General features: G+C 46.3%; 1 protein-coding gene across 1 annotated transcript in view; it reads right to left on the bottom strand.

Moving 5' to 3' along the window:
• LOC126518567 (tyrosine-protein phosphatase Lar-like) overlaps nucleotides 1–21,906 on the bottom strand; it is a 111,605-nt gene that overhangs the window by 62,350 nt on the left and 27,349 nt on the right. The window contains exons 2-4 of the mRNA XM_050168342.3: nucleotides 20,623–20,928; nucleotides 15,360–15,445; nucleotides 2,237–2,459 (exon numbers count right to left, since the gene is read on the bottom strand). Of these exons, the coding sequence (XP_050024299.3) occupies nucleotides 2,237–2,459; nucleotides 15,360–15,445; nucleotides 20,623–20,928 (615 nt within the window). The remainder of the gene's footprint in view (nucleotides 1–2,236; nucleotides 2,460–15,359; nucleotides 15,446–20,622; nucleotides 20,929–21,906) is intronic.

Genomic DNA, 21,906 nt, shown 5'->3' with positions numbered 1-21,906 from the left:
GAGGTCTCAAGGCACCCTCCGTTACACAGATTCTGGTGATGAAAGATGACTGTCCGCGAAGCAGCTGTGCTTGTCGTTGTTTATTGCGGTGCGGTGACCATTGTTGCCTGCTGAGCCTGGCAGGCCACTGAACTTGCGAGCCAACGAAGATTATGCCCGAGGTGGCGTCACATACATGTTGCAGCACCGTACCTTGAACTTAAGCTTATCCTGTTTACCCGCAATTGCTGTCGTATTGTAGTGGGGCTTTCATGCCTTCTCATGTCAGCCACCCCCCCTCTCTCTTGTATGGTAACTACCTCATCTCTTCCTTCTCCTTCGTCTTCTCCTCTCTACAGTTCTATATGCATTCCCTCTGGCCTCACACGTTACTAGAAAGGGAAATGCTGGAGTTTCTGCAATGCTTTTGAGGGGAGTCACGGATAATTACAGCTGTCAAGCGGCTAATGTGGTGACAGCCAGAGAGCTCCAGGCGGAATTGTGCGCATTCGACGCGGTGGGTGAAAAGGAGTTTCCCCTGTCGCTTTTCCTCTCTCACTCGCGCCTCTTAACTACCCCCCAACGCGGTGTGCTCGACAGAAGCAGCAGCAGCAGCAGTGGGAAAGTCGAAGGAAGACGCAAAGACATCTTCGCTTTAATACCACCTGACTTATTTTCTTGCCACTTATTTGGTTTCGATAATGGTAGAGGGTTATCCGCACCAAAAATTGCTTGATATTCCCAACTGATCTCAACTACAGCACTAGCTACGCGCATTTTTATCTAGTTTATACCGCTATACCCTTGTCATGTTGCTTTGCATTCCTCGTTGCGCATATTGAGCTGCTTTTCCTGTCCGTTATCGTCGAAAGTTTCAGCCACATAGGTTAGTGCTGGTGTATTGTGGTCACTGATGTTCCAAGGATATCCGTTAGCTGACATTCATGATTTGAGGTCCCGACTCATTGCCTTTACGAGTCACCAATATTTCTTTTTGTCTCGGGGTGCATAATCAAACGAGTTTTGCTAGTTTCATCCCTCGTCTTGCTCTGTGAATGCGCCGGCTAAGCGCTAAACGTCCGCATGCAGTCGGATTGCTTGGCCCGTGTTATGACAACTGTGGCGATCACTTAAGCCGAACCTTATAGTATTAAGTTTACTGTAGCGTTCACTAGAGCGCTCTGTATCATTGTAGCAACCGAATGTGTGGTCATGTATATATATGATATGTTACATATTTCCAAACCCTCGAGATCTTGTTGCCGCATAACGTCTTCCAGTTATTTTTTTACGCGTAAGTGTATTTGGCCCGTCGCCAGTGAAGCCGGCGATAAGATGCTTATAGTTGCGTTAAGTAAGCGCCGGAGGAGCAAGGCGCCTGAAGCTAGAAATGAGAATCGGGCACTGTGGAAAGTACGAAGGAGAGCCATGGTGCGCGCTCAGCGCGCAGAAAAGCAAAGCCACCTAGATAAAAGTCTAAGTGGCCTTGGGCGAAGCGGAGAAGGAGAAAAGAAGCAAAGCGTCGCGCAGGAGGAGAGTAGGCGGAGGCACGCTGGATTGACCTCTTTTGGCAGTTGCTATGAGTACTGACTGCGGAAAGAACGTACCGAGTTCGTCTCGTGATAACACCGTCCCCGCGCACCATATGCGGTATATGCGATTGAAAGCGTGCGACGGTGAGGCGACGATGGCGGCTGAATCTTGCACGCGCGAGAGAGGAAAGCGAGGTGGAATTCGCGCTGTCTTCCCTATGGGGAGGGGGGGTCGTATTCTAGCAGCGACTGCGTATTGCGCGCGGGCCGCAACTTGAAAGTGATCTGCGTTGGCTGCAGAGTATAGGCGCGCTGGTGGCTCATACCTATGTGCGTGCTGTGTTCTCGCCGCTCAGTTTGCGTTCAAGCAATAGACAGCACGAAGGTTATTTCGCTCGCTGCTACCGCGGCGCTTCCTCACTGCAGCGTTTTGACAGCTAGCAGGTATCTGTGGTCATCGAGTGTGATGTGTTTATGTTTGCCTGCGCTTGCTGGGGGAGGGGGGGGTCTGCTCCGGCAGTAACTGCGTATGGTGCGGTCGCGCGAGCCCTATCTTAAAAGCGAGGCCGGGGATGGGGACAGTGTAGGCATCTAGGCGCACCGAGGGCCGATAGCTTCGTGTGCGGTATAGCACCCATACACTTGTGCGTCATTCGTGTTCCCGAAGTGAAACGTCACAATAACATTTTGTTAGAGCTTTCAGGAAATCAAAGCACATTTCTTACTTGACGCAGCAGTGCGAAGGGGGGCCGCCGCTGCTTTGCTGCAACCATTCTCCCTGCATGCTTGAACTTCTACCACGTAGTCTTGATGCGAAGATAGCTCCTGGAGTAGGAAACTGTTTGTCCTGGACTCTCGATTGTCCACGAATATCTTGAACATCCGCATGCTGTCGTCGCTCTCTCGCCCTACGTCCTCTCTTGCAGCTTCGTGTCGTCTTAGTGAAACCTGATGAGCAAAGAGCACGAACATAACGTCAGACATAGTTTTCACGATGATTACGGGTCATCGCCCGTGTAGTGTAACATTTTTTTCTCCACATTTTTTAAATCAGGCGATGTGCTGAGCAGTCCGTTCCAGCGATAACGGCTGTACGGCGGCATGTCAGTTGTGCCCTAGCTAAAGACGACGCACAAAATGAAATGGAAGGTTACTTAATTGAAGTCACAAAATTCAGTGAAATGTGCTATAGAAACGCGGTAATCCTCGATTCTGTTCGAATACAGATAAAAAAAAAGTTGCAGTCACGTCCCAAAGGCAAAACAACGATTGCGATAGCAAATTAGTAGACAGGGGTCCTATAACGTAAAACTATTCCAATATGTTTTTATTCCAATCTCCTGGCGTCAAATCTGCGTAACCGCCGACGCAAGCATCGAGCGGTCATCCGCAGGGTTGTCTGAACAGACCAATCAAACGCTATCCTCGTTCATAGGAGGTCACTTTTGTTTGTTTTAAAAACGAATAACATTGCCTACACTGAGCAGCTTGTCTTATATAATTGGCTGACAAGAGGCGAGGAGCACGCTCAAGTGGAGAGGCATTTGATGGGGCCGAGCCACTGCGCTGAAAATTGATAACCGGATGAAGAGGGTGGTGCCGGCTTCTGCGATTGGTGCGCTTTCCCTTACTTAGCTTGAGGTGGCTGGTCGAAAATCGCGGCGGCATGCAACGGAAGGTTAAGAATGCCGCTAAAACGCATCCTCAGCGAAGAACAGTTGGCATAGCGAGGTCGTAAACGTGCCGAAAGTGCTCGAAAACGTTAAACGGCCACGCAAAAAGATTTGTTGCACACAAATAAACCCAAGCTCTCCGGCAGGTGGGAGTAGCCAGTGCCTGAGCGATCGGGCGCAGCCATCTTTTATTCCTTTCGGAACGGGGCAACCTGCGCCTATTCAGCAGAAAATTCAGTTTTGTTCGGCATATTATTGCATCTTTAACGTCTACACGTCACTTTGACGCAGTGAGATTTTACGGTTTTGCGACGTCGCGTGACATGCAGGTGAAGTAGGTGCAGCCCGAAAACTTTTTACCGATAGCTGAGGGCTAATGGCGAAAAGCCGCCGAATCAGAAATAACCATATTTCTTTTGTTCGGTCAAATCATGCATAATCAGCGTGTACACGTCATATAAGATGAGGAGCTATCGCAGTTTTCCGGATGTCGCGTGATAGACAGGTGAAGTGGGGGTGGTCCAAAAAAGTTTTCGACCAATCGCGGAGAGGCGATTGCAGAATTCGAATAGAAAAGTTTGGAATAGTTTTACGTTATAGCGCCCCGGCTGCACGAAGTAAAGGCAGTACTTGTATAGGCCGTATAAACATTCGCTTACTAAATAAATTAACAAGCATGGTGCCACGCGCATGCAGGCAAAGATGAACATATCTCACTCTACGACCGCGGAAACTCGCTGTCAGAACGCCGAAGTGAGGAAGCGTGGCAGCAGCAGCGAGGGAGTTTACCTTCGCGTGGCCTCTCGCTTCAACGCGAACTAAGCGGTGAAAAAACAGAGCACACGAAGCTATCAGCACTCGCACCCTGTACCCATCTCAGAGTGCTTTCAAGACAGGCCCCGCACAGTCGTGCCATACGTCGCAGACACCAGAGTAAAACGCCACCACCCACCCTCCCAGATCTCCATGCCACTCGTAAGTAATGCATGGCATTATTTTATGGTGCACTTTTTGTTTTTCAAGCCTTCAAGAAGGCCCCATGTATGGATGTCTCCTTTGTGGCACCGCTCAAGGGCCCATTCGCACTGAGACATGCATCTATATAAAAGGCGAGGCCTGCGCGCATCAGGGCGTTATCGGGCCGCGTGCGCTTCACTGGAGTTACGTAAGTAAAAACTATTGTTCGAGTGGAGGAATCTGGTCTGTCTTTCTGCACGACTGCGGACGGGTACAGCAAGCGAACCCCGCGACTGGCGCCCAGCGTGTTTTGTAGCCCGTCCGCAGACAGTGCGTGGACAGATGGCGCTCTTTTGTTCTTTTTGTGTGGCCACTTTTATGCTATGTTATTTTTGTGCTGGATAAAGGTGGCGTTACGCTGAAGTCTGGAACCCAGCTGGCAGGAGTTAGGTTTGCTGACATAAGTAGTCTTACATGCATTGAACGCAACTACATTGGAACATGGGGATCACATGTATTACACTCGTGCACTTTCATTCCTTGGGAGATGACGGTCGTTGGTGTTCTTAGAACTCCGCTGCTTTTCAAGACAGGGACCGCGGGGGATGTCGCATTTCCACTGCGGTGCCCAAGATATATGGACATTTAACAGAGAAGCGTACGTAAAGAGAGGCCAAGCAGCCGCCTCAACGCGCCCACGTTGCTCAGCGACATGTAGGGGCGTTCTTGTGGGCTAACACAAACACAGGCACTGCCGTGGGTCGCGGAATTCCTGTGGCGGTGTGGGAGATACACATATTACGCCGAGGAGCATGCGTGCGTAAAGGGAGACATCGCGGCCACGTCGCGCGCGAGTACGATTCTGCGGCATGTCAGGATTTTTAGTGGTTCGCGAGGTGACTTGTGTTTTGGCGGGGCGTGTCGTTGCACCGGGCCGGCTCCACCAAGGCGTGTGAACCTCGAGCAAAAGGCCCATGTGGCGTTGGTTTAAGTTACGTTGGTCTCTGTGTTCCGGAAACCGTACTAGAAAAGAGGGGCGCTCACAGTGTATATTGTTGATAGCCCCGCTTACCTAAAGAAAAAGCTAAATGATAGAAAGTGAGCGGGCAGACCTAAAATGAAGGTACTTCTCCGATACGCAAGGGCATTTAAAAGAGTGCGTAGACATGAACGAAAAAAACAAGCGAACCGATAATCGGCCACTGCTAGTCCATGTATGCGACATTTTTCTAATAAACCTATACATTTCTAAGTTGACCTCATTCAGTGCAAATTGTCGCCAGACCGTGACGAAGACTCTCTGAAAGATAGATTGCGTGTAATATCTGAAGGAGAAATTTGACTCCGATTGTTTCAGAGGACCTAATGCAACAAGTCGCGTAGATGTGCATCGCGGTCACTGACCACTTAGGCCGCCTCGCCGCACAACCGCTCAATTCTTCAGCTTAACCGCAACTCCAACCACAAGTCGAGTTGCGAAAATATACAGGTCATGATGACCCACAGTCAGTGGCCAACTACCCTTAAAACCTAAAGTTGTACGCCAAGGCTACTGGCGCATCGGTAGGGTATATCATATGGCTCGACTCCTGCCTGCCGTTAGCCTTGCAGACGCTGGTGGAGGGTTCACTCTCCTTGTCCAACATGGAAATGTTTTGACAAACGTTTCCTGGACGAGTTCCTGCAACCAGGGTACGAGCTCCAAGTCCAGCGTCAACTCGATTTGCGAACACCCGGACCAAAGCTTGCTCGAATACTTAAGAATAATGCACGAACTGTGTCGAAGAATGGCGCTAAGTTTGCTCGAAATTCAGAAAGTTGCTAGGGTCATTCGACGAAGTTATCGCAGACTTCACCCATTTTATCGCACTAGCAATTATGTGGGCACTAGAGGCACATATTTGTTGTCGTCGTTAGAGTGACGTTCCGTATAAAGTCTAAGGGCGATAACAGCGCCGCAGCGCGCCATATCCTATATGTGCGAGTGAAAGAGTGCAAGGGGCGCCAACGATCGCGGCGCAATCTGGCGCGCTCAAGGGAGGTCAATGGGAAGGAAGCGCGCCGTCCTCCGTCGCGCGCGAGGTACCGCGGGAGAGAAGGAAGCGGGGCGGCGTTGTAGTCTGGCAGCAACTGCGTATTGCGTGGTCGCGCGGGCCGTATCTTCAAAGCGATCGTCGTTGGGTCAGAGTCTTCGTGCGACGACGCCTCATACCTTTGTACGTGCTGTGTTCTCGCCGCTCAGTTTGCGTTGAAGAGATAGACAGCACGAAGGTCACTTCGCTCGCTGCTGCTGCCACGCTTGCTTACACCTACATATTAACAGCGAGTGCCCAGGGCCATCAAGTGTGATGGGTTCATGTTTGCCTGGGCGCACAGACACCATGCCTGCTAATTTAGTCAGTAAGCGAATGTTTACAAGTTTATGCGGGTGACAAAGCTACTGTCCTTACTTTGTGTAGCAGTCTACTAATTTGCTATCGCTTCGCCTTTCGGGCGAAATTGGGACTTCTTTGTATGGACATACATTGGGGACACTTGAGCAAATTGCACGGGTAGCAGGCGGGATTCAAGACGCCCTGCTTACTCAGAGCACCCACGTGCCCCGCCATTGCCAAATAGTGCCCTAGAACCATCATTGGCTTGGCGAGCTCCCGTTGCCTGTCCCTCAGCGCACCACAAAGCGAGTCATGTCATTGCGTCGGTCAGTTCCCCACCCGCACTAGACACCTTCGCCTACTGCTAAGGGTTTCGTGTTTTGCCTGAAGAACCCGTACCAGCTGACGGCCGGTTTCACTGGGAGCGGTCCGAGCAAGGTCAAGGTGAATACCGATCGCTTCATAATGGAGCCAGTCAGCAGGAACGCCAGTCTGGTTCACTACACCAAAGCCTCTCCACTGCCGAAACCTCAAGGCCCTCCTGTATCGGGTTTGACTCTGGGAGGCTTCTGGCGTAAAAAAGGCGAAGTACAGACACATGCAATAGCCAGAATTTCCAAGAGGTGTTAATGCTTTAGCTGCGGTCAAACAGGTTGTCTGTGGCGGCAATGCCGCCACAGACAATTGTTGATACTTGCCCAGGCATATCATTTATTGGTGACTTGCTCATCAATGAGCGCAACCGAAAGGAAATGCAAATTGACGATGCGCTTGTCCGCCTGCAAAGGCATTGACTCATATAGCCGGAGCTGACCGATGTATTCTCTTGAGCATCAGCTTTAATGGTAGAACAAAGAGGCAGCGTTTTGTTGGTTTGCCTGGTTCCTCTGTCCCAATGTTGCTCGGCCGAGATTTTTTCAAAGACGATGGTATCAGATGGATTTCCCAGCAAGAGGCTACCACGTTCCAGGTGAGTCCGAAACCTCCGTGTTCGCGGAGCACAGTAAGCCGGCTGCTGCAGCACCCGGTGGTGTAGCCGCCCTGCAGACCACCCTAACAGAGCCTGGCGTGGACGTCCTGAACAACTTCCAAGGCGCTTCCCAGCAGCACAGCCTATTCGAGAGCATTCTCAACCGCCCTCCGAAATGTTCACGCAGCAGCCTGGACGGATGGACGTGCTGGTACACTGCATCGATACCGGCGATGTGCATGTCATCATCATCATCATCATCAGCCTGGTTACGCCCACTGCAGGGCAAAGGGCTCTCCCATACTTCTCCAACTGCCCCGGTCATGTACAAATTGTGGCCATGTTGACCCTCCAAACTTCCTGATCTCATCTGCCCTCCCAACTTTCGGTCGCCCCCTGCTACGCTTCCCTTCCCTCGGAATCCAGTCCGTAACCCTTAATGACCATCGGTTATCTTCCCTCCTCATCACATCTCCTGCCCATGCTCATTTCTTTTTCTTGATTTCAACTAAGATGTCATTAACGCGCGTTTGTTCCCTCACCCAATCTGCTCTTTTCTTATCCCTTAATGTTACACCTATCATTCTTCTTTCCATAGCTCGTTCCGTCCTCCTCAATTTAAGTAGAACCCTTTTCGTAAGCCTCCAGGTTTCTGCCCCGTAGGTGAGTACTGGTAAGACACAGCTGTTATACACTTTTCTCTTGAGGGATAATGGCAAACTGCTGTTCGTGATCTGCGAATGCCTGCCAAACGCACCCCAGCCCATTCTTATTCTCCTGATTATTTCACTCTCATGATCCGGATCAGCAGTCACTACCTGTCCTAAGTAGATGTATTCCCTTACCACTTCCAGTGCCTCGCTACCTATCGTAAACTGCTGTTCCCTTCCGAGACTGTTAAACATTACTTTAGTTTTCTGCAGATTCATTTTTAGTCCCACCCTTCTGCTCTGCCTCTCCAGGTCAGTGAGCATGCATTGCAGTTGGTCCCCTGAGTTACTAAGCAAGGCAATATCATCACCGAAGCCCAAGTTACGAAGGTATTCTCCATTTACTCTTATCCCCAATTCTTCCCAATCCAGGTCTCTGAATACCTCCTGTAAACACGCTGTGAATAGCATTGGAGAGATCATATCTCCCTGCCTGACGCCTTTCTTTATTGGGATTTTGTTGCTTTCTTTATGGAGGACTACAGTGGCTGGGGAGCCGCTACAGATATCTTTCAGTATTTTTACATACGGCTCGTCTACACCCTGATTCCGCAATGCCTCCATGACTGCTGAGGTTTCGACTGAATCAAACGCTTTCTCGTAATCAATGAAAGCTGTATATAACGGTTGGTTATATTCCGCACATTTCTCTATCACCTGATTGATAGTGTGAATATGATGTATTGTTGAGTAGCCTTTACGGAATCCTGTCTGGTCTTTTGGTTGACAGAAGTCTTAGGTGTTCCTGATTCTATTTGCAATTACCTTAGTAAATACTTTGTAGGCAACGGACAGTAAGCTGATCGGTCTATAATTTTTCAAGTCTTTGGCGTCCCTTTTCTTATGGATTAGGAATATGTGAGCGTTCTTCCAAGATTCCGATACGCTCGAGGTCATGAGGCATTGTGTGTACAGGGTGGCCAGTTTTTCTAGAACAATCTGCCCACCATCCTTCAACAAATCTGCTGTTACCTGATCCTCCCCAGCTGCCTTCCCCCTTCGCATAGCTCCCAAGACTTTCCTTACTTCTTCCGGCGTTACTTGTGGGATTTCGAATTCCTCTAGACTATTCTCTCTTCCATTATCATCGTGGGTGCGCGTGTATGCGCGTGTATGGCGGTGGAAGCAGCGGCCGCTCAGCTCGCGCAAACTAGGCCTCCTGGACCAAGTGCTGAATGACATGACTGACATCGGCGCGGTGCAATCGTCTAAATATCTGCGGTTTTACACCAAGCTAACGAGCGAAATTCACTTGGGCGCCATCTCGAGGCGGATACAGCAAACATGAGCAATCCTACTCGTTAAGCCTACTGCGCCGCTAAACGAGAACGTATATCGTAAACAGCGTCCATTTGCCACCTGTACGCCGCTGTCGGAGCATCATCACACAAATCTAAAGCGAGCACGAGCATTAGTTGGGAATGAATGAGCCGAACAGTGCAGGCCGACGACTCGATAGATCCGAAGCGGGCAGCTCTCACTTCGACTGGCACCGCCATGTTGCCGTACGTAAGGCTCCCTTTGCGTGCGTTAGCATTCACCGCTAAATCCTGAAAATAGCGTACGTACGTAAGAGCTCCAGCAGCGTTTACGTACAGCGCATGCGCAGTGTGGTGCACGCAACGCTAACGCTAACGCTTTGCTTTTGCTGCTTTACGCTATACTAAAGCTGTCTATTGCTTTGAAGAAGAGTCCCATGCGTGCGCGCACTTTGGCCACTTCGCAGATCGCTTTCAAGACACACGAACCCCCACAAAGCGTCCATACGGCGTCCGCCAAAGGCGTCTGCTACGGCGTCTGCCATTCGCGTGCTCAACGCAGTAGCAGACAACGCGGTTTTCTCCTTTCTGTGCGGAGCGACGGGTGAGGAGGGCATCGAAGCGCCTTAGCAGCCGCCGGAGAAGAATGCCCCTCCTCCCTCGCCTGACCCCCCTGCCTCGCGTGCGACAGGAGAGGACACGCTTCCGCCCTGTGTTCCTGGCTCGCGCACGCGAGATTGAACCGCCGTTCACCGGCTCACCCTCGCACGTTTTCACTCGCACATACAGCATACGGCGCGCCGCGATGGTTTTATCGCCATTGGACTTGATACCGAACCTCACGGTGACGGCGACGCCGAAGGCAGAAATGCACCTGAAGTTTTCATATAAGTACTCTCGCAATAATAACAACATCTGATGTACTCCTTGTAAATATGTGTATATAAAAGCCAGCCTGTCTACGGCTATCCCAGCTACCTTTAGCCAGAGTTTAAAAATATGCAAATGCTACGTAGCTGGACATAAAAAAGGTAATGTTGTTGGCCGTCGCTTGAGATACTCAAACTATATGTTTTTTTCATTCCGTCTAATTAGATAAGTACACTTAATTAATTAATTAACAACTAAAATATTATACTTACAGGAAATGTGTCAATGAGAAAGTTCTAGAGCGACTTGAAAAACACGCGGTACATCTGTCTGTTCCTCAATACGTGCTACATAAAAGCGTTTTTCTGAGCGTGAAAGCAGCCCGTGAATACACGCAAAGTGCCTCAAGCTGCCAGTCGCGCTTTTGACAAAGATGGCGGCCTTGCTGTTTTGCCCTCCGGTACCTTCAATACCAAGGCCACTCGACTTATTGAACCCGATTTTTGATGAGAGGAGGCTATTTCTCTCACTAAAGTAAAATCCGAAGCTAAGAGGCTTTGCAATGCCCTAAGCCTTGATAAACTAGCAATAGATCGAAAAATCAACGAAGGTTACTTGAACTTCCTTTTTAACGCTAAAATATACAAGAATGAGTGCCGTCTACGAGTAGTTGCAACCGAAACGGGGACTTGGCAGAAATCGGTGGCCATATTTCTGCAGATTAAGCTTAATCTACTAGCAATTGACAACCCTTATGTGAAGGAGACTCGAACGCTGTAATCAGGCTTTTAAAAAGAAATAAGAGTCTGAGAGTTTCTTCTATCGATGCAAATGACCTGCATCATTCCCTGCCACATTATGAGATGCTAAAAGGTGTAGAAGGATGTATTGGCAAATTTGGATCGATAGCCTTCCCGAACAGGGCGGGAATTGCGGTTAGCGGGTTTTTAGCATTGTTCACATTTTATTTCCAATCGAACTTTGTCTCCTGGGAGGAAACTCAGTCGTCATCATCATCATCAGCCTGGGTACGCCCGCTGCAGGGCAAACGCCTCTCCCATACTTCTCCCACTGCCCCGGTCATGTACTAATTGTGGCCATGTTGTCCGTGCAAACTTCTTAATCTCATCTGCCCACCTAACTTTCTACCGCCCTCTGCTACGCTTCCCTTCCCTTGGAATCCAGTCCGTAACCCTTAATGACCATCGGTTAACTTCCCTCCTCATTACATGTCCTGCCCATGCCCATTTCTTTTTCTTGATTTCAACTAAGATATTATCAACTCGCGTTTGTTCCCTCACCCAATCTGCTCGTTTCTTATCCCTTAACGTTACACCTATCATTCTTCTTTCCATAGCTCGTTGCGTCGTTCTCAATTTCAGTAGAACCATTTTCGTAAGCCTCCAGGTTTCTGCCACGTAGATGAGTACTGGTAAGAGGCATCTATTATACACTTTTCTCTTGAGGGATAATGGCAACCTGCTGTTTATGATCTGAGAATGCCTGCCAAACGCACCCCAGCCCATTCTTATTCTTCTGATTATTTCAGTCTCATGATCCGGATCCGCAGTCACTACCTGTCCTAAGTAGATGTATTCCCTTACCACTTCCAGTGCCTCGATACCTATCATAAACTGCTGTTCTCTTCCGAGACTGTTAAACATTAGTTTAGTTTTCTGCAGATTAATTTTTAGACTCACCCTTCGGCTTTGCCTCTCGAGGTCAGTGAGCATGCATTACAGTTGGTCCCCTGAGTTACTAAGCAAGGCAATATCATCAGCGAATCGCAGGTTACTAAGGTATTCTCCATTAACTCTTATGCCCATTTCTTCCCAATCCAGGTCTCTGAATACCTCCTGTAAACACGCTGTGAATAGCATTGGAGAGATCGTATCTCCCTGCCTGACGCCTTTCTTTATTGGGATTTTGTTGCTTTCTCTGGTTAACTTCCCTGCCTTTCTCTGCAATATTTTCTCTCTTGTTGCTTTCTTTATGGAGGACTACGGTGGCTGTGGAGCCGCTATAGATATCTTTCAGTATTTTTCCATACGGCTCGTCTAAACCCTGATTCCGCAATGCCTCCACGACTGCTGAGGTTTCGACTGAATCAAACGCTTTCTCGTAATCAATGAAAGCTATATATAGGGGTTGGTTATATTCCGCACATTTCTCTATCACCTGATTGATAGCGTGAATATGGTCTATTGTTCAGTAGCCTTCCCGGAATCCTGCCTGGTCCTTTGGTTGACGGAAGTCTAAGGTGTTCCTGATTCTTTTTGCAATTACCTGAGTAAATACTTTGTAGGCAACGGACAGTAAGCTGCTCGGTCGATAATTTTTCAAGTCTTTGGCGTCCCCATTCTTATGGATTAGGATTATGTTAGCGTTTTTCCAAGATTCCGGTACGCTCGAAGTCATGACGCATTGCGTATATAGGGTGGCCAGTTTTTCTAGAACAATCTGCTCACCTTCCTTTAACAAATCTGCTGTTACCTGATCCTCCCCAGCTGCCTTCCCCTTCTGCATAGCTCCCAAGGCTTTCGTTACTTCTTCCGGCGTTACTTGTGGGATTTCGAATTCCTCTAGATTATTCTAGAAAGTCAGTACGTTACGTTAAAAAAAGTGGAAATTGCATAGGTTCATGTCTTGCGCCTGTCCTCAGTGATATTTACCCCGCACATAAAGACTGCACTATTCGAAAGATTCTTGATATGACCCTAATTGCTAAATTTTGGAGATATGTAGACGATATTTAGTTCTCACCGAATTTTCGGAGGAGGCGTTGGAGGAGGCTGGCTGCAGGAAAAGTGTTAGGTGTGTTCAGAAAAACCCAGCATCCGTTAGAGCTGACGCATGAGCTGCCTCAAAATAACTGTTTAAAGTCTTTGGACGTCAAGCTTGGAATGTCCAGTAGACATTTGTGCTGGTCATTCAAACCGAGGAGTGCAAAAATGCTTCCCTCTTTCAACTCAGCACATTCAAAATTGGTCAAAAGAATCGTTAATGTGTGCCTAATCAGTGCTCTCAGAAGGTCATGTCCTCATTCTGCGCAAGAACGTTTTGATGCTCAGGTTGACCGCTTGTTATTTGCCGGATTCACGAAGGCTTTAGTATGGCTGTCGAGGAAGAGCTTTTTAAGCAAATATAGCGTGGCGAAGATGATCGTGCACCACGTCCGCGAGTGGAAAAGAAAAAAACTTGCAGTACTTTCGTATATGCATGTATGTCCCACGAACTGAAGAGGGTAGGGCAACGCGCTGTTGTTGCGGTGGTTCTTTCTGCTCCGGAAAAACTAGCGAAGCTCTGCAAGTGTGCTTCACAAGCCAGGCGTGGTCATTGTTTTGTGAAACACAGAAGGGTTTAGTGCCCTGCATCACTGGCGTGGTGTATGTGATTCCTCTCTCACGTGGAAAATAACGCATGATACATGCAGGCAGGTACTTAAATTATCGTCTCTGGGAGCACCACAACAATGTGTACAATAAGGTACAGGACATCTGGGTATTCATTGCCGCGATCACGAGTGTAAGCCCTACTTGGAAAAACGCAAAGTGCTGGATAAACATAGTTCACAGCAGACAAGTGAAATCATTGAGGCAGATTTCTTCAGGAAGTTTCATAGCTCGTGCGTCAGTTCTCCTGCCGGCACGTGGCTATCATTATCAGCATTTAAAATGACGTTTCAGCTTTTTGCCGAATATTCACATGTTGCTCATGGTAGCACCTTATTACAGCGAAGCTGTGTGTTGCTAGCCGATTCGTCCGTATACATCCATCTGTCTCCTGTATGCCGAAAACTCCTCCGGAGCTACCATGTGCGCATGCGCCAAAAATGTGAAAAGGAGGCGTGTGATTGGCTACGCCAGTAGTTACGTGGTTTCTCTCCGTCGCAGCCGAGCGCGTGCGCAGCAGTTTCTCTCGGGCTCCGAAATGCGCCATACGTACTCCTGAGGTGCAGGCAGCTTTCGATCAGCAGCGCCGCGAGCAGAACCGGGAACGAGCTCGGTTGCGGCGTGCCGATGCTGCAGCCCGGGCACAAGAACAGGCTCGTGCAGCCGAGCGCAAGCAGCAACTGCGTACCGAGGATCCAGCAGCCTACCAAGCCGTCTTTTAATGAACCGTCGGGATTCCACCAGTGATAAACACCGGGGTCACATGTTTCAGCTTCGCTGATTAACCATCTCTACGGGGTGCTTGGGCCATGACTTTTTATATTTATTCCTTCATGTCTTCATGAATGAACTGTTGCATGGCAGCCCTGTGTGTGTGTCGCTCTCGTTTTTCTGTCTTTCCTGCGCTGTGGCCTTGTTTTCCAATATTTACACCTCGAAAGCAACATTTCATATGCACACACAAATGATCCATGAGCCAATCACACCAAGAATGCTTCGCTTTACGCAGGTATCAACTGGAGTCGAGTCTTCTTTTTTTTGTTTCTTTTTTTCAGCCGCAGAATTGTTTTTTGTGGTGGTCTCCCGTAGATTTATGTGTCACGTAAACTGCGTAATCACCCAGCATGGGTCAACAAAAAACAGCACACATAGGTTTATTGATTTGGCCCGTATAGGTATAGAAATCGGTACTAGCACTACATATCATCATGAGCGCTGTGGTTTATACGATATTTTGCAACGAAACAGCAAAGGCTACATAAATATTCTCACTGCAACAAATATACGCCCTCTCCCAATCTAAAGCTCCAACGCCTTGTTAGCGCTGAAGAAAGTCGATTTCATTCCGGTAATACTTACAATTGAAAATATTAACGCTCTCTTCCACACCATTTGCCCCTGGCCTTATCTTATTACGCGTGTAAATTGTTCCAGGCAACGTGGACTAATGCCGGCAAGAATATTCAAATTGAGGAGAGCTACTCTCCATGCAATCTTCCACGCTCCGGCTGAGAAAACACGCTTTGCGAATGAATATGTGAATGACGAGGCAGATCACAGGCTGTTAGAAAGGTAGCGATAATGTCAGGCTTCTAAACATTTGAAACAGGGAGTGGTGTAAATACCACACCCGTACACTTACCTTGTACTCTTTTATCCGTCCTGGCTGTAGCCATGTAATAAGCGCCCGGTTCAAACTAAGCGTAGTGATCGTGAGGCCTGAAGGGGCTGCAAAGCAAAACATTCACTGCAAAAGAAAAGCGCCTGCAAGGAGACGCGACAGTTGCCTGCAGCGGCTCACAACTAAACGCAGCGGCTCAAAGCGAGGTGGGGGAAGGAGGGGCGCAGCTATCATCAGAGCATCGCGAGTATTGCGAGCCTCAATGTGCTAAGACCGTCAACCTCCATATTATATTTGAAGCCACTTCAGAGCTATACTTTATACTTACAGAAGCGTTCCTCAACTGGTAATAGTGAAGAAACATTTGCGCCTGATTTGCTACATTATTCAAGTGAGACCTTGGAATAAACAATATTGTGCTAAATACAAATGAAATATTAGTGTGCCTATATATAAATTCAACGTGACATGCCAATTTATTGAAGAGCAAATATTTACGGCCTCCTATGCGCTTTTCTGAGGATATTGCTACATATGCGTAGTCGAACTCGACCCACTACGGAGGTTGTTTCGTGTGCCAGTAACACGCAATAAAGGGCACATATGTATGTACCGGCATTACGTACACTAACTGGCAAACCTGTTTCACAGCTCATTACTCCTCTCACAGCAGAAGTTCTCCAGTGCTACGACGCCATTGATTTAAGCACACGGAAAAGAGACAAATGCACATTTAAACTTAACTTTAAACTGGACTTGGAACCACGGCGACTGCGCTTGATCGGCTGGAGAGCCATATATAGGGGACCATCCCAGCACCAGCTTCACTATTGAGCAGCGGCTGCAACAAAACAGGACGCAGCTTAACCGTCCGATATTTTTACTGTAGTTTAGATTTTTCTACTTTTCACTGCGTCCTATGTTGTTGTTGCAGCTGCTGCTCACAAGTGTGTCTCTTGTTTTTGGTCTGTTTTCTGCGATGCCAACCACGCTGAACTCGCTAAAAAAATTGAGCATCTCGAATCGCTGCTTAACGATAAGCTTGATGCACTTGTCGACAGTCTAGCTGCCAAGATTGGGAAGAGGCTTGAAGACCAGGGAATTGGCAACCTTGCTTCTTTAGCTGAAAGCGTGCGCTTCATGAGCGAACAGTATGGCACATTCAAAGCGACATTCAGTGAACTGGTAACTACTAACAAAGCATTAACTTCTCGGAAACAAGCATTAACGAAGAGAATCGCAGACATGGAACAGTACAGCAGAATGAATAGCATTGAAATTAAAGGCATTCCATCATCACAAGAAGAGGAATGCTCTGCGATCTTGAAGAAGGTTGCCGATGCAATTGAGAGCCCAATTTCTTCTGGAGACATTTATATAGTTCATCTTGTGGCCAGGAAGATGTCGGACAGGAACATCATTGTTCGTTTTTGTTCCCGTAACAAAAATAATGAATTTCTTTGCAAGGGTCGCAAAATTCGTCTGCGATGCTCCCAGATTGGCTTTTCTGGTTGTAATGATAATCTCATTTACATTAACGAACACCTCACTATCGACAACAAACGTTTATTAAGCAAGGCCCTTTTACTGAAAAAAAGAACAGTTGGCAGTTTTTATGGACTGAAAATTTCCTGATTAAAGCCCGTAAATCAACCGACAGCAGGGTCTTCCGAATAAACTCAGAGGCTGATTTTCGCACCTTTGCGCAGGCGTAGCTTATTGCTACATTTCCCGTCCTGCGAACTGATTGCACACACGTTCCTGAAGACTTTTCATCATGTCTTTGCTATCACGAGCCGAAGTCAAACCATTGCTTACATATTCTAATATCTCTATTCTTCTTATAAATGCGCGAAGTTTGCACAAGAACCATGATACCATTTCTGCATTTACTGACTCACTTAATCATTCCTTCGCATTTATTTCCGTTTCGGAAACATGGCTTGACAATGCTGATAACAATTTATACGGTTTTCGTCCATGCCAAGCAGAATACTGCCATCGTATTTCGGATCGACACGGCGGTTCTGCCATATTTCTTTCACCTCATATTAAATATAAGCGTAGGCTTGATCTTTTTCTTAATGTAAATCACTATGAATCGGTATGGCTTGAAACTGACTTACAGCTGAATTCCCATAATCATAGCAGTTTTATTCTTGGTTGTGTATACTGCTCCCCTTCTGCATCTATTCATGATTTTCTGGGTGAACTCCGCATAGTTTAAAAAAAACATTTCTCTTGAACATAAGCAAGTCCTAATTGTCGGTAATATTAACATAAACTTATTTGACGTCCACAACGGAAGTGTAACAGCTTACACAGACTGTCTTGCTGGTTTCGGACTGGAATCATTAATTATCTCTCCTACTAGGTGTTCTGCTCATGGTACCAACACGCTTCTTGACCATGCTCTAACATCGCACCAACTCCAAACTCTGGTGTCATAGATACGCAGATCACAGACCATTTCCCAATATTCGTCTCCTTTGAGGCCGAAATACCTCAGTACGAGCCTTGCTACTTTTCCTCTAAGTTTGACCGAGACGGTTTTGTTAACACTATAACAAATACTGATTGGTCTGCAATTAACTCCCTGCACGATCCCGATCAAGCTCTTGAAAATGTTTGTTCCATCTTTCTACAGGCGGAACGCGTTAACACCACTACCGTTCGATGCAAGAAACATTTAAAGTTTCCCGGTAACCCTTGGGTAACGAGAGGTCTACTGACTAGAATGAGAAAAAAAGGAAACCTATACAAAAAGACTAAAACGAAACCTTTTAATGTACGCTTAGCGGCACGCTATAAAAATTATTATAACATTCTGAATAACTTGCTAAATAAGTCTAAATGATAGCATTACGAAAACGAATTTGCTAAACACAAGAATAATCCCAAAAAACAATAGCAACTTCTTAATGCGTTCATGAACTTACCTAAGTCCGGTAATAGTGCTGATAAAATAAACTGCAATAAAACTCATACCTATTCTTCTAGCATAGCACTAGTTTCGGTGACTACTTCTACAATATATAAAGCAGTCGTCCTATGACTACTACTTATCCCATTTATCGCTGCAATCATCCTTTTTTTCTCTTTCCCTAAATGCGGATGAGGTATGTTCCATGGTATTAGCTCTAAAGAATTCTAGCCCTGGCTTAGATAATATGTCTGTATTTCATCTAAAACTTGTTGCACCGCTTATTTCTGATACACTTTGTATAATAATTAATAATATTTTTAAACGTGATATTTTTCCCACTTCGCCTTAAAGGGCTAAGATTATTCCTCTACACAAGAAAGGTGATAAAACGAAGGTGTTTAACTATCGTCCTATTTCTATTCTGTCGTCGATTAGTAAAGTGGTTGAGAAGTTATTTTGTAAGCGCCTAAATAATTACTTAAAAAATTTAATTTGATGCAATCCTCTCAATTTGGTTATCGCGCTGGCAGTTCGACTAACTTGGCTTTAATATCTCTAACCGACTACATTCGTCACTCGATTGATACGGGTAACTTCGTTGGTTCGGTATTCTTGGACTTCACTGAAGCTTTTGATACAATTAATCATAACATACTTTTAACTAAGCTAGAAGCCCTGGGAATTACCGGTCCAGTACTCAAACTCCTAAAAAATTACCTATATGATAGAGAACACAGTTATTTTGGAGGTGCTTATTGTGATACTAAAGTTATTAACCAAGGTGTACCACAAGGCTTCATACTAGGTCCCTTATTATTTTCCATTTATATTAATGATTTACCCACTTGTCTTAAGTCGGCACATCGTGTACTATACGCAGACGACACTACTATCTCGTTACGTAACAATTCTTTAACAACCTTAATCCTTAAATTAAACAATGAGCTTGACCATATTGCTGCTTGGTGTTCGTCCAATCAATTAATTATCAATCCTTCTAAAAATCAATTCATGATTTTTCGATCTAGCCAAAGAATACAACCTGGCTTACCTGAGATAACTCTAGATGTTCAACAGATTCCCGTCTCACACTGTGTATCAGTTTTGGGCATTAAATTGGATTCTAACCTTAGGTTTTCTCAACACATTGCCTTCATTAAGCAAAAGTGTACCTTCGGTATTAGAGCATTAATCAAATTAAGACCATACTTCTCTAAAGACGCATTATTAGCATTATACATTGCCTTCATTCACAGTCACATTAATTATGGCATTGCTTCCTGGGGAAGCACATATATCTGTCATAGCTTATCTATTGAGCACTTACAAAACCAAGCAATACGCATTATGACTAACAGTGGGTTTTTCACGAGTGCTACTCCTCTACTTCGTGAAAATAACATCCTTGTTGTAGCGAACTTGATCAAATATCATCTAATAATTATGTTTTATAAATTACTTACTAAACAGCTCTCATACCAATTCATTGATTCCAGGCACCTCATCAACAATACTAATACCAGGTTTGCACGAAACTCTAATTTTCTACTACCTATGGTTCATTCTAACTATGGAAAAATGACATCATCATTCGCTGCTATAAAACTGTGGAATGCTTTACCCGTTAGCATTAAATCTTCATCTTCTCATACATTTAGTCATGCTCTTAAGCTGTTTTATATGTGTGACTAAGTTTACGTCATTCATTACACTATATTTGTCATTTGTAGGTAGTGACAGTTTTTTTATGCACTACAGGCTTATATAAATACAAATTGTTTTCATTTATATTATTTTTCTATGTTTTATTTTCGCGATTGTGTTGTTTTAGTTAGCTTGCTCTTCTTTAATACACCTCTACATTGTTATTATTAACCGAGGGTCCCGTTGCAGTCCTTTACTTTGGGACCTTCGTCTGTATATTGTATCTTTCCAATGCATTGCATTTAAAGAATAATAAACTGAAACTGAACAATGCGAAGCATGAGGCTAACCGTATTGTGACATGTCTTTAAATGGTGCTGCTACACTGCTATGTTCTTGTTCTGTAAACCCACACGTGCATGCACAACAGTGCATAGCGCCGTAGTACTACAGTGTACAACTGACAGTTTCTGGCAACAGTGCACCAGTCTTTGTCCACTTTCACAGTTCCTTCGCACTCGTATTTAAATCTGCACATGCTATTTCCCAGTTACTCATATCAGTGCCTGTTATGTACAATTTAAGGGCAATAGTACGTTAAACTCGTACCATAGAGGATGGGACAACCTGAAGATACATCCAAGCGAATTTTGGAAATGTGAGCCTTGTCACGATGCAAAATATGACGAGCTATGTACAAAAGTGCACACTAACCTGGTGCGAGTGTACTGGTGCTGACAGTTGCCATGGGCCCACGCAGCTCGTTGCCAGATTCATCCGCGGAACGCGCAATGGCGTAAAATAAGATAGGCCTTCCCGGCTCGCCTGACACTGTGACGACAGCATTCTTGCCGTCAAAATTTTCGCCACCGATGTCTATGTCGTGTTCTTCCTGACCAGGACCCCAGCCGTAGCGATATCCGACAGGAACGCCGTTCCAAGCCACAGGTTCAATGATTTCTACAGTGACTGAGCGATCTTGAACCGAAGTCACAATCAAATCTCTTGGCGCAGACGGAGCTGTTGAAAGAAAGCAAACTGAAAATGCATGACTGGTCTCTCTTCCCCCTTTCTCGGGCGTTAGACATCGGTCACAAATACCAGGCCCCATTTTTACTTGAGTTTGCCAACTGTAGTTTATGAATGGTCAGCGTTCGTTGCTAGGGATTCGTTATTAGACACCTTTAGTTTACGCACCGATTATGCTAAGCTCCGCTCAGGTTTGTCGCCCTGAGACAGTGCAGCGAACCGAGTGGATTTCGCATTTGATAAGCGCGTGTTGACGAGACACGAAGGACGGGTTGTCAGCTCGGATGCAAAGCGGCCGAGAAGCCAAGTAGACGCGCTCTCCTTTGCTCCGCTCAGTCGTGTTTTTGCAAGCGGGGCAAGGGACGTGATCTTCATTCCGCGGCCGGCATGAGCGCTGGGCTAAAGCGCACTAGTGTCCCCGCTAAAGGGATGTGTGGAATTTGCTAGCAAACGCCAGTCTGAGCTGAGCGCAGCGTAAGCGCTCGCATAAAACACTCTGTTAATAATAGTGTTAGACTTTATTTCTATCTGCTTATACAAGACGAACGTTACGAGACTCTAACGTTAATCTCTATATAATCTAATTCATTGCCTGTCTAAGTTAACACCAGAGCCCGACTGCAGCATTTTCTAACAAAACTGAATCATCAAGTTCCACTAGGTGTATGGCCTTATCTTGAAGTTAAGCACTAACTTCAAAATTCATTTGTGACAAAGTGCGAGTAAAATGAGAAAAACGACAATAGAACGCTGTTTGCTGCTCACAATACTTCAAATGAATGGTCAGTGCTCTAAACTCTGCAATAAAAATCGGATAATTTTCGAAACCTGAATTGAAGAGCAGCAATCGGATAAGAGAAATATATACGGCTCTGCTTCAAGAGCGTAATGTTGGAAATAGAAGTTAACGCCTAAATGCAGTCTCAGGGGGAATAAAGATTTGATGATTCCATTCCGCTTGCGTTGATT

This window comes from Dermacentor andersoni, chromosome 1 (genome assembly GCF_023375885.2).
Source record: "Dermacentor andersoni chromosome 1, qqDerAnde1_hic_scaffold, whole genome shotgun sequence".
Classification (NCBI taxonomy): domain Eukaryota; kingdom Metazoa; phylum Arthropoda; class Arachnida; order Ixodida; family Ixodidae; genus Dermacentor; species Dermacentor andersoni.
This window is presented reverse-complemented; position numbering and strand designations above follow the sequence as displayed.